This window comes from Thunnus albacares, chromosome 3 (assembly GCF_914725855.1).
Source record: "Thunnus albacares chromosome 3, fThuAlb1.1, whole genome shotgun sequence".
In the NCBI taxonomy this organism is placed as follows: domain Eukaryota; kingdom Metazoa; phylum Chordata; class Actinopteri; order Scombriformes; family Scombridae; genus Thunnus; species Thunnus albacares.
This window is the reverse complement of record NC_058108.1, coordinates 27,384,066-27,397,186: the sequence shown is the minus strand read 5'-3', so window position 1 is coordinate 27,397,186 and position 13,121 is coordinate 27,384,066. Positions and strand designations below refer to the sequence as shown.

Sequence of the window (13,121 nt, the reverse complement as noted above, 5' to 3'; positions counted from 1 at the left end):
CTGGAAACTGTCCATTTAATTTAATTTAAAAATCTTTGTATAGCCTCCAAAGGCCCTTTAAGAATTGTATGTATTTACTTATTTTTACAAGGTCTGTGCACATTAATCAATATCACTGTACATTTACCAGTGTCAGCCAAAGGACTCATTTTTAGATTTTGAGAAGGGTTTAAGGAGCCACTCCATAAAATTGCACCTCTATAAAATTGAGGAACTCACAAGAGACCAATTAAAAAAGAATGGAAGGAAAAATTGAAGCAGCAGAGGCCGAGACCTCCTGACTTTTAGTTACTAGTATGAGTCAAGCTAAAAAGAAATAATAATTCAACTGTATTTTCTCAGTCTTCAGAAAGATCCGTCCACAGCCGCAGAACGTATACAACTCTTTTCACATGCTGAGTGGTGCTCCCCATGATGAGTGAACTCATATTGATGTGTAAAATCAGTTATATAATAGATAAAACAGCTAAGGAATTTTAATATAATTCAATAATAAATTCTAATTGTAGCTTGGACACTTTCCATACACAAAAAAGTGAGTAGAAATGATTCATTATGTGCTTACATGCACTGGGGATCATGACCAAAAGGGCTGAAAATCACAGCTCTAGATAAGTGTATTTTCTGTGTATGTAGCGCAGAGTCATTTTCAGCAAGACTGCTGGCTGAAAGTTTCCTTGCAGCCCACATTATCTATGGACACACACCACAGAACGACTAGATTGGATTTACTATATCAGTCTTCAGTGAAACATGAATTTGTTGTAATTGTGATGACAAGTGAACTGCTCTCGTGCTAGATTAGTGGTTGTTGTTATGTCATTGGAGCATTCCTCCCGAGCTGCTTGCTAATGAATTCCGGTGAAATCTTACTCCCGCTTCACTCAACGTCGCCCCCCCCCCCCCCCAACACAGACACACACACACACACACACACACACATATACACATACACATACCCTGTTCTAATAAAAGATCTCCCCCTCTGCAGAAAGCATCCCAACTGCACAGTAGCTTCCATGTTATTGATTTTTTTTTTCTGCCAGAAATGAAATGAAGGTGCTCTCCTTTACCAAACACAGAATTTATTGAATGGCAGAACTGCAACATACAGAATCAACTGTTTACTATGCTGTTGTTTATGTGTTATTTGTGTGGGCCTGTGTCTATATCATGTCCTCTCTGTGTCTGTGCAGGTGGGAGCGCTGGGCATCCTGCGTTACCGTTGCCAGGTGAAGTCTCGGGAGAGTCCTCAGTATGCCCGTACTGCATCTACTACAACCAACTTAGTGACAGCGAAAATGTTAATGAGCAGCCTGAAGACCAGCAACATGGGTACAGCAACTCATGCCATGGTAACAGCCAGTGTCATAGTAACAGCCCATGCCACTGTAGCAGCCCCTGCCGTGGTGATGCACAGGTGTCTGAGCCAAAGAAAAGGCTATGGGAGCGTTGCTGGGCGGGACTCAGAACTAAACTGGAACTCATTGTTGGCAGCAGATACTTCAGCAGAGGAATCATGATTGCCATCCTTATTAACACACTCTCGATGGGCATAGAGTACCACGAACAGGTATGTTTGTGTGTGTGTGTGTGTGTGTGCTAGAGTAAGAGAGTGCGTTTTATTTGTGTGCAGGTGCATAGCTATGTGCGTGCCTTTCGCAGATTGGATGTGACCGCGGTTTGATTGAAAATGGATGTGCTAATCATTGTGTGTGTGTTTGGCAGAGTCAATAAACTTACCCTCCAATCAACACTTAGATCACCAAGCATATGGGATCACAAAATGTGTGTGACTGTGTGTGTGTGTGTGTGTGTGCACGTGTGACTGTGTGGGTGTATGCACGCATGTATCAGGAGATGGAGAAACTCATAAGACCTGAAGTGTTAATTAAAGCGTGACCCTGGGACAGGAGAGAGAGTGAGCAGGGTAGAGACGGGGCAGAGTGAGTGCGAATTAAGCAGTGAGCAGGAGGAGGAGGAGGACAGATCTGACTTTGTGATTGGCTGAAAGGCAGGGAAAGACTGTGGGAGACGAGGGAAGATTGCATTTGGCCCATTTACTGAACAATATGACAGCTCTGGACGGCCTTAACTTCTTGAATGACTAAATGAGTGATGACAAAGCTGGCTCTATTTTATCCTTTTTATATTATCAAAAAAATTCCCTGAAGAGATCAAAACCAACAATGAAGATATGTGAATGAATGCAATAATATATGAATGTGTAACCAAAGTCTGGTGTATCCTGTGTTTGTCTCTGTTCTATAAAAATCTATTGTCATCCAAAAACAATGAGGTATACATATAAGAAATATACCGATGCACTGGGTGACACACTTCCTCATTTCATGAACGTGACCAGCGTTAGTGTTTAACACCTTAGAGACTTTGTTTTTGATCTCTGGAGAGTATCTCCAGGCAGATGTCACTGAGCATGCTCAGATACACTGTACCTTGTTTACACTACTCTGCTAGTTTGACAGGCTGAGAGAAATAAATTGCAGTAGCTGTGTTCACTGTTATAAATAAATGTCACCCAATCATGGTAGAGCTCTTTTACGTGTTTGTATGTTTGTAATATCATTGTTTTTCTTTGACAAATAGCTCTATGACACTATGAGACTTTGGTTACACAGACAATAGACTGTTTGTTATTAAAATTTGTCCATAATATTAAAAAGTAAAATAAAAACATCCATTAAATCTCCTTTACATCTCCTTTAAACATGCTTTTAGACCATTGTGTGCGAGACGCCTATAAATCTTGGTCACAATGTGCATCAGACTGTACGATATCAATTTGAGGCTGTCAGATTGTGCGCTGCGTGGTGAATCATAGTGCTACAATGTAAACAGAGAAAGTAAATGAAAGCAGAGACACATCATCAGCTTGCGTCACCCATCTGTGCTGCTGATGTATTTTGAAAATGCAGCCACACAAGTCACACAAGCTTCTTTTCTGTTGCATCTCCAAGTGTGTTTTCCCCCTAAACTTTATTCAAAAACCTGCATTTACAAAATGTAACACCATTTGATTGGTTTGTTTAGAGACATGAGTCATAGCAGCAGTCATATTGTAAGAGTTTGGTCTTAAGTTTTCTGCCTCTGTCTGCAGAATTTTGTCTCATGTTGTTTTTGGTCCCCAAAGCTCCCAATCAGAGATCTATAAGCACCGTTTTGGACTGATGCATTTGAGTGAAATGGGGCCTTGAGTCAGCAATCCTCAGACTTTTTCTTTCATACCCACCTTTGCGTTTCATGCCCCTCACCCCTCTATAAACTAGTTTAGTGGGGGAATAATTCATTAATAAGAATTATAATAGTGAAACTAACAAAACAAGTTGAATGTTTTTTTTTAAAAATAACATTATGTAGAAGTTTATATATTGCAAAAGACAAATACAGGTGTAACTTTTCTCAGAATAGAGCAAGAGATGAGCTCTCTTTTTTGACATCAGTCAGATGACTCCAACTTCAGATGTGCTCCAGAATTCCCTTTTTAGTCGTGCCCATCTTTAATGCAATACCTTTACTGCCCCAGGAGGAGCTTGCCCCACAGTTTGAGAACTGCTGCTTTAAAGACCCCCTCTGATGAAGATCAAGTTTTTAACCTTGTTAACACGTCCATGTGGTGTTTTTCATATGCTAAAAGACATATCAGAAGTGAAATAAGCAGTCAATGTCATGGCTGAGCATTGAAACTGCAGTGTACCGAGAACAGCGTCAAAAACACAGATTCAGTCAGGCAGGATTTCCTATGTCACAAATCTAAGGAACCAATCATTTGGGTTTTCCCCAACAGCTGATTCCGATCTGCACTAAAGAATAGCAACCCGTTGAGTTGAAAAACCAAGTCTGTCACGTTGCTGTTTAGCCAAGTTTCTGCCAGGAGAAAAACACAACAATTAAGTTTAGATCAGATCCATTTTGTTATCCAGTGAGCGAACGTTGACCAGAAAGAACAATGGACTGGACTGGACTGGAAAGAACAATTGAATAGCTGGCCTGGTGGCTAACCCCTCTTCTGTTTCCCCTTGCCTCTAAGCCATGGTAGTCTGCTATGCCAGTCCACTGCCGCAGGGCATTGTGTCCTCAGGACCTGCAGTCTGCTGAGCGCTGCTCTATGCCTTGGTAGAAGTGAGGCAGGCAAATTGTTGATAATGTTCAGAAGTTTGGTTGGGCTGAACCTTCTTGGCATACTTGCATTGGTTGTGTTATCTGCACACTTACTCACATTAAGAGAAGAGTCCCTAATACTCTTTACACCATAACCGGCAGCCACAGAAGCCGCCGCACTGCTGCGTGCTTCCATGAATATATTTGCATATTCATAAATTTTGGAATTTTTAATGAGGTAGAAGGAGTAGATGTAATTTTAAGGATTTTTTTTTTTGCAGAAAAACCATATCAGACTCACATTATTGTTCCAAGCAGAGTATCTTTATACATCTCAATACATGTCTGGAGAGGATCTTTAAGTAATATTAATAGTATGAATAATAAAAGTACACTCACTCATTGTACTTGGACTGTTGTATGGTAAAAATTCATCTGTATTCACGTCCTGGGGCAGCTTGTCTCTGCATGTCTGACTCCATATAGATGCACACCGTAGCTTTGACTAACATTTTATAAATTCCTAACATGTTGACTCTACTGCGCTCCGCACTGACAGTCTGTCTGTCTCTGTTTATTTGTTCATTTTTCTCTGCCCCTGTCCATCTCTGTACATCAATCTCTCTCTCTTTCTCTTCACAAACACTGCACCTCTACAGCCGCAGGAGCTGACGGATATTTTGGAGATCAGTAACATGGTGTTCACTAGTCTCTTCGGTCTTGAGATGCTGCTCAAGGTCCTGGCTCTCGGGCTCTTCGGCTACATCAAGAACCCCTACAACGGCTTTGACAGCATCATTGTCATCATCAGGTGGGGGCACTGAGGGGATCTTTGTCTGTATGTTTCCACCAGAATGGAAACTCTGTCATTAAATATTCCTCTTGTCATCAGAAAATCCTCACGATCACTGCGGTCAGCACTGCAATATCATCCAAGCAGCCCCGGAGTGTCACAGTGATGCTGGTTCTGGCAGCGGAGCCAAATGGTTGCACTCTTAGTCTAGAGGGCCTGTATTCATTTCATTATGTGGTGCTACAAGCTAAATCATGTATCTGTGCTTGGAGGTTGTACTTGTTTACTGTGCCAGTGCACATAGCTCTCACCTTCTTTATTGGCTGGTGAGTTGTAAACAGCATTGGCCTATTACCTTTTTTTCATTTGCCACATGTCACAAGAACAAGAATTTAGCACTTTCCACTAACTGGAAAAGAGGCTTTTTGTGGGTGATACTAATGCTGACTTCAGAAGAGTTACAGCTGAGGTTAAGTAGATATTGAATCCTTGGTTTCTTTAATATGAATTTAACTTGGTGTTTATAATCTGCTTGTCATCTGTGTGTGTTTTAGTGTGTGGGAGATAGTGGGTGAGGCGGAGGGAGGCTTTTCGGTGCTGCGTACCTTCCGTCTGCTCAGAGTTTTGAAGCTAGTGCGGTTCCTTCCCGCCCTGAGGAGGCAGCTGGTGGTGCTGATGAAGACCATGGACAATGTGGCCACTTTCTGCATGTTGCTGATGCTTTTCATATTCATATTCAGGTACGGTATATATTCTCTGAAAGGCGATGCTGCAGGGGGAGACTCACAAGCCAAAATGTTTTATCAGCTTTTTCTCTGCTTTAATTACACTGACTATATATTTAAAAAATCATCAATATTAATGATTATCAATAACCATTACTACTGACCTTTTTCTTACTATGTTACAGAACATATTATCACATGTATCATCACCTTTTATACAAACACAGTTATTCACACGCTGCATCTTGTTGCACATTATCCATATTAAATTACCATGTAATGAAAGTAATGTGTTTTCTCATTGTTTTCCGTGTGTGTGTTTGTGTTGCAGTATCTTGGGGATGCATCTGTTCGGCTGTAAATTTGGTTTGCGACAAGACAGTGGAGACACTTTACCTGACAGAAAAAACTTTGACTCACTGCTCTGGGCGACTGTCACCGTGTTCCAGGTTAGACAAACACGCCGAGATGTACTCAGTCACACCTGATACAAACACACAAATACAGTGACAATATTTAATTAAGGGGAATTTCCCCATCGTTTAATTACTGTTAAATGCAATTTTAAAATAAATTAAGATGAGATTCAAACAGCAGCTGTTGCTGTCACTGGCAGTAGCCCTGACGATCGTCTCTGTTATTTCATTTGCTCCAATTTGGCAGCACTCACGCTCGATTTTTCAACAAAATATAAAAACTCTCCCAGTGGGCAGGTAAGATACGCTTCATAAGCAGAGGGGGAGAAGGAGTAATGAAACACGTACTCCACAGCAGCTCATTTAACACTGATGAGCATCATTACTGTTCAACTCACAATGAGATATTTAAGGTAGAATCCACTGTTTTTATTGTCCCTATTATGTGTAGAACAGCCACTAGCGATGTAGGTTGCCTCTCTGGTCCATTTTGTGTTTGATGGTGTATTTTTCTTATTCCTACTTATACTACTTATTATTCTTATTCCTTATTCCTATTCTTACCTGTCTTCTTCCACTACTTCTCTCCCCATCTGCAGATCCTAACCCAGGAGGACTGGAATGCGGTGCTCTATAACGGGATGGCTTCCACCTCGCCGTTGGCTGCCCTGTATTTTGTAGCCCTCATGACCTTTGGCAACTACGTCCTCTTCAACTTGCTTGTAGCCATTTTGGTGGAGGGTTTTCAAGCTGAAGTAAGGGCAATGATGCAGTTTCATTTGAGCTACTTAGTGAATGAGGCAGAGAGACTAATTCAGCTCTGTTGTGCTGATGATACCAAAGCTGCCTACAAGTGACTAATCTCCACCATCCTGCTTGTGTGGTTTCGCCTTTTTCTTTCTCTCTCTCTCCCCCCCTCTCTGTCACTCTCTTTATCCATCACTCTTTTTTGTCTTTCTCGTTGTTTCCTCTATCTCTCTTTCTCTATCCCTTTTTCTCTTTCCCTCTATCTTTCTTCCACACTGACACACACACATACATACACACACACACACACAATACTCTCCAGGGTAGGGATGTGTTTGATATCGCCTGCCATTCACAGCTGGTGAGCTTTTGTTGTTTAGTTTTCATCTTTTATCTCCGGCATCAGAGAGTACTTGCTCACTATCTCTCTTTCTCTCTCTCTCACACACACACACACACACACACACACACACACACACATACGTACAGATACCCTTTGCCAAAGCTGTCTGCCTCCATCTTTCTGGCGTGAATTTTAATTAAATTCAGTAAAGCTTTATTGGCGTGACTACAGGAGATCACTGCCAAAGCCATGCACATAACTCAACTAGAGAACACTGGAGATCCCCTCCGCCCGTCTGCCTCACGTTGTTTGTCTAGTCTTTCCCTCTCCACTTACTCATATTTTTCACTTTTACAACAGGCAACAGACAGTGACAAAAGAAAGGTGATGTTCTGTGTATTTGCATTTAGGGTGATGCCAACAGATCTGAAACAGATGACGAGAGACAATCGCTCTCCTACGACGATGAGGAGAAGTTGAGGGAGCTGTACGCTGCAGGTCCGAAATCTTACATCATCTTAGAGCTGTACATATGAATCCAAACGCATCAACAATCACCTTAACAGAGATATTTATATGTGTCTGTGTGTATGTAGAGCTTAAGATCCAGGCCATGATGCTGAGCCCCAACGGTCTCCTGAACCCAAAAGCCTCCATGCCCCACCCTCCACCTCCTCCTCCTCCTCCTCCTCCTCCTCCTCCTCTGCCGGTCATCACACACACTGCAGCCACGCCCACCATCAACTCCAGCCAGTCACGCCGGGCGAGTGGCGCTTCCATGGACATCAACAGCCTTGAGCAGAGGTCCCCGGTGAGACTTGTACATATGCTTTTACATTTTATTATGAGTAAATGTTAAAGCATATACTATCAGTAATAAAGCTGATTTACAGGAGCATTCAAATAAAGAATATGAAAATATAGACCAGGATGTGCTTTAAATGTGATTAGAAAGATCTGTAGTTGTTTTGCACCAGTTAAAAACTTACAGTAGTAACAGAGTTGTTGCAGTCTAAAACTCTTATGGTCACACCTAACCTGTTTGGTTTGGTTAAAAGGGATTCTGATGCTTTTGCCCATTTGTTCCCACACAACTGCACCTAGACCATCTGAGAAGGAGGGTCTTGGTCAGTCTCCAAGTAGCCTCTGGTTTGTTTGTGGTCTGAAAGTAAACAGACCAACCACAGAATTTTGTGATAGTAGTATGTGATTTTAGCACGAATTTAAAAAGCAGAAAAAATGAAAAATTAGTTTTTTCCAGGTGAGACTGGGAGTGTGAACTGTTAGGTGCAGAAAAAATGAATTGCTGCTGGTTAAAGGACCAGTATGTAAGATTTAGGGGCATCTAGCTGAACTGACTTTGCAGAAATGGAGTCCTTTATATCTATATCGGGAGCAGGTCCCCCTCAATGACCTCCATCTTGCACCGCCATGTTTCTACAGTAGCCTAGAATGGACAAACCAAACACTGGCTCTAGAGAGGCCTTTTCACATTTTTCGTGAGTTTCATGGCCACCATAGGTTTTCCTACACACTTGGAAGGGGAGGGGTATTCATTTGGTTGCAATCTACAACCTCACCGCTAGATGCGATTAAATTTTACACACTGGTCCTTTAAGTAGTCGTTCATTGTGCTGCTAGTGTTGGTATTCTCTCTCTGTTAAAGTCTGTTTTGGATCGAGTCTATTTCAGACTGTCTGACTATCCTCAGGTCCCTTTTGGATTGGGCTTTCTTTTCTTATTAATTAATGTACATTTGGTTTGCAAGTTTTCCACGGGTCTCTTTGATGCAGCACACATTTGCATTACTGCCCTCTGCAGACGAAAGGAATGTGTACTGGGGTACCCCACATGCCTGTGCGCATGTGTTGGTCCTTGTGTACATGGTGGCACGAGATGCAAATACAACAGCACCCACTCATCAAAACATTGCTCCATAGCACCTCTAGTGGTCAAACACTCAACACGGTACTTTTAATTATTGAAGGGTATACAATCTTTATCAATTCCTGCAAAGTCTGTCAGAAATCCAACGCAGTGTTACTCTTGTCTGGTTGTTGTCTCAACAGTCTCCATGGGACAGCGGGCCAGAGAGCCGTCGTTCCAGCTGGACCAGCATCAGCCGAGCCCCCAGCCTGCACAGGAAGAGTCAGTCGGGGGAGATGGAGTCCCTGTTGTCTGACACGCACACAAGCTCAAACCACAGCAGCCGAGAGCAGTCTCTGGACCAGCCTGACTACCTGCAGGTCCCCATGCTCCACCCGCCCGACTGCAACGGCACCACCTTTCACCTCCCTGACCACTGCTACAATGACGCGCCCCTGACAACACATTACCAGAGTGATCAAGAAGAGGAGGAGCTTGAGGAGGTGCATTGTTTTGCATTTGCTTTTATTTATTTATTTACCTAGACTAAAAAAAAAGTAGATGTTTGGCTGTTAAAGTCACAATGAGAAGGCATTTCCCAGTTAAAACAAGTTATTAAAAGTGCTTGTTTAGACGTGTTCAAAAGTTCAAAAACTGCAGCTAATTATCTTGAGAAGGCATACATTTCATTCTTAGTGACCTCTGACCCTTATGTAACTTTGAAAATATTTAATTAGCTGAATTTAAAGTATGAGTTGAGTGAAAGGATTATTGGGAACATTGTTTGAAAAACCTGTGCTGTGAATTTTTTAGTGAGACAGAATAATAATATGACTAAAATTCACTGTTTTCTATCAAATAAAAATAATTACATTTTCTTTTATATCCAAAAATGCAACCCTAAACAAAGCGTATTTGTGTACAATTGTGTGTATTTAAGCATGTGTAGTGTGCTCATATTGTCATTGTGTGTGTGTGTGTGTGTGTGTGTGTGTGTGTGTGTGTGTGTGTGTGTGTGTGTGTGTGTTCCCTGCCAGAGTTTATGTAAGAAGCTGAAGAAGATGCTGGAGCCATATGAGCCTCAGTGGTGCCTGGAGCATGAAGGATGGTCTCTCTATCTCTTCGCTCCGCACAACCCGTAAATACATACACACACACACACACATATATATATACACACACTCAGCCCCTGATATTCCCCTGAGTGACCTAGGTGGCTTAATCCACAGAATGTGTGAAAATTCACAGTTTTAGTGTGAAGGTTACAGTTATTGCTCTGTGTTTACAGTAGTACAATTTTCACTTTTATCAATTACATTCGGCCAAGTGAAAACAGACACTTTGTGGAGGAAGTGATGTAAGTGATGTGTGATAAATACAAAAACACTGCGGATGAAGCACTCTCTCTCTCTCTCCCTCTTTTTTTTTCAGGTTCAGGCTGTGGTGCCAGAGGGTCATAGGTCACAAGATGTTCGATCATGTCATCCTCCTCTTCATCTTCCTTAATTGTATCACCATTGCACTGGAGAGACCCAACATACAGCCTAACAGCATGGTAGCACACACACACATGCAAACACACACATACATATGTTTGTACTCTATACTTGTGAGGACCCTCATTTGCATAATCCATTCCTTACCACTTAATCTCAGCCTTGACCATTATAACCTTATCTAACCTTAACCCAAACACCCAGTCTTAAGCTTCAAACAGCCCATTTAAGAAATGACGAAAAACCAAAATGTCTTCACTCTCATGCTCTAAAACTCAATATTGGTCCTCAAAAAAATAGAAGAACAAAATTCACGCCCACATACACGACACAAGCTGTTGAATACAGTGGAGCTCATATGCTTGTATCTGATGTAAGAGCGGTTTGGGAGTCATTACAGGAACGCATGCTGTTCCCAGTATGTTTTTATTATGTTTCTACTACAATTGTAATATGTGTTTTTTTCAGCTCATTATGTAACGCACTGCAGTTATTCCAGAATCAAAGCTAAAGCTACTGGGACACAAAACCCTGAAATTGACGCCTGTTTTTCTCTCTGTGTGTCTGTGGCCGCTCTCACATGTTTGTGTGTGTGTGTGTGTGTGTTTGTGTGTGTGTGTGACAGGAGCGGGCGTTTCTCAGTGTGTCCAATTACATCTTCACTGTGATCTTCATAGGTGAAATGATGATTAAGGTAACCATAACACTCTAAAGTCATTTTCTCATCTTACTCATAGAAGGGCCATTTTCCTCCTTGGTGGGAATCAGAATTGCTTTCAGTCTCATTTTCTGCCTCATATTACTTTATTATTTCAGTAGTTTAGCTTGATCTATGTGTGTCTGTGTGTGTGTGTGTGTGTGTCAAGGTGGTAGCTATGGGCCTGTACTTTGGAAACGGTGTGTACCTGCAGAGCAGTTGGAATGTCTTAGATGGACTGCTGGTGTTTGTGTCGCTGGTGGACATCCTGGTCTCTATCGCGTCAGCAGGCGGTAATCGTATCCTAGGCATACTCCGTGTGCTTCGTCTGCTCCGCACACTGCGACCGCTCAGGTAAGTGCACGTGAGATTTTCCCTTGTGAATACTAGATTGATATTATCTGGTGTGTAACTGTATGTGTATGTGTGTGTGTGTGTGTGTGTTGCAGGGTGATAAGTCGTGCTCCAGGTCTGAAACTGGTTGTAGAGACTCTAATCACATCTCTCAGACCTATTGGGAATATTGTCCTCATCTGCTGTGCTTTTTTCATCGTGTTTGGGATTCTGGGAGTCCAGGTAAACACCGTATATTCTCTGTTCATCCACTGTTGGTCGATAACAGAGCTCATCATTTTTAGTAGTTGACAATTTTCATTAAAAATGTTTATAATGAGCAGATTAGTTCAAACATTATTTTTATGTTGCCAAACATCCAAAGCTGGTTGTGTTTTCTTCCAAACTGATAACTGTGGTTTAAAATAAATGAGGCACAGCTCAGAAAATTCTTCAAGTAATAAAAAGTGAAGAGGAGAACTGGGAGACAATGCAAATGAGGTACTGATTATGCACCATAGTCCCTGGAAGTAGTTCAAAAAAAGTTTAAAAAATTTATTTTTTAAAATCCATTCGATTTTCATTTGGATTTTTAATATTATTTTCTTTATCAATTCATGTACTTTATTATGTTTTTATATTCTTAAAATGTCATCTGTTTTTCTATATTCAAGCAAAGACTGACAAATTCCCTTTTTAAACTAAACATACATACATACAACAACTAAAGTAAAACTTACCAAGTTCCAGTTGTTGAGGATATTAAAGGTAGGATCAATAAAATGTTTTAAAACAGTGGTTCGCCCCACAGATTCCCAAAATAAATCAGAGGTGTAACAAATAAATAAAGGGATGAGAAAGAAAAGATATATATCGATATATACATATATATACATATATATGCATCACATACCAAAAAAAGTTGGGAACCATTTTTTATGTTCTTTTCATTTTTGTACTAAAAGCCATTCAATGGCCTTCTGTAAGCTCTCCTTCTCTGTTTGCTAGTTTAAGTTTTTGCTCATATTTCTGCAAACATTCAGATCTGATGCATTCACAGAAAATTATACTTGATGAATACAGAAGCTGATATTTACAAACAAGTGTATATTTCTCAGAGACCCACCACCACTGGATCATCTTCCTATGAGAACACTTCATGCTGGAGTGTTTCTGTGCTTGTAATGAATTTAAGGGCGAATGGACCAGATGTTGTTTGGATATCTGAGCTGTAACAGGGCTGTAGGGGCTTGATGACAAATTTACTGTACTATATTACCATATACATCAAACTTATCTCTGCTCCAAGAAGCTTTGTTTTCTTTATCATATGGTTACAGTTCAGTGCTCTCATATATTGCATGTGTGTGTGTTTTTGTATGCAGCTGTTTAAAGGGAAGTTCTTCTACTGTGATGTTCCCGATGTGAGTAACATCACCAATAAAACTCAGTGTTTGGAGGCAGGACACCGCTGGATTCGGCGGAAATACAATTTTGACAACCTGGGACAGGTTTGCATCACACTCACACAGATACACACACACACACACACACACACACACACACACACACACACATCTTGGACT

The 13,121-nt window shown here is 41.2% G+C and overlaps 1 protein-coding gene across 2 annotated transcripts in view; it reads left to right on the top strand.

Annotated features, from left to right (window-relative positions):
- The window catches only part of cacna1hb (calcium channel, voltage-dependent, T type, alpha 1H subunit b), a 42,377-nt gene that overhangs the window by 18,363 nt on the left and 10,893 nt on the right, over positions 1 to 13,121 (top strand). For both annotated transcript variants that reach the window (XM_044347405.1, XM_044347403.1), the window contains exons 10-23: positions 1,197 to 1,573; positions 4,779 to 4,930; positions 5,467 to 5,652; positions 5,969 to 6,086; positions 6,653 to 6,808; positions 7,554 to 7,641; positions 7,740 to 7,954; positions 9,213 to 9,512; positions 10,047 to 10,147; positions 10,441 to 10,564; positions 11,131 to 11,199; positions 11,372 to 11,556; positions 11,652 to 11,778; positions 12,921 to 13,046. In XM_044347405.1, coding sequence (XP_044203340.1) covers positions 1,197 to 1,573; positions 4,779 to 4,930; positions 5,467 to 5,652; positions 5,969 to 6,086; positions 6,653 to 6,808; positions 7,554 to 7,641; positions 7,740 to 7,954; positions 9,213 to 9,512; positions 10,047 to 10,147; positions 10,441 to 10,564; positions 11,131 to 11,199; positions 11,372 to 11,556; positions 11,652 to 11,778; positions 12,921 to 13,046 — 2,324 coding nt within the window. The remainder of the gene's footprint in view (positions 1 to 1,196; positions 1,574 to 4,778; positions 4,931 to 5,466; positions 5,653 to 5,968; positions 6,087 to 6,652; positions 6,809 to 7,553; positions 7,642 to 7,739; positions 7,955 to 9,212; positions 9,513 to 10,046; positions 10,148 to 10,440; positions 10,565 to 11,130; positions 11,200 to 11,371; positions 11,557 to 11,651; positions 11,779 to 12,920; positions 13,047 to 13,121) is intronic.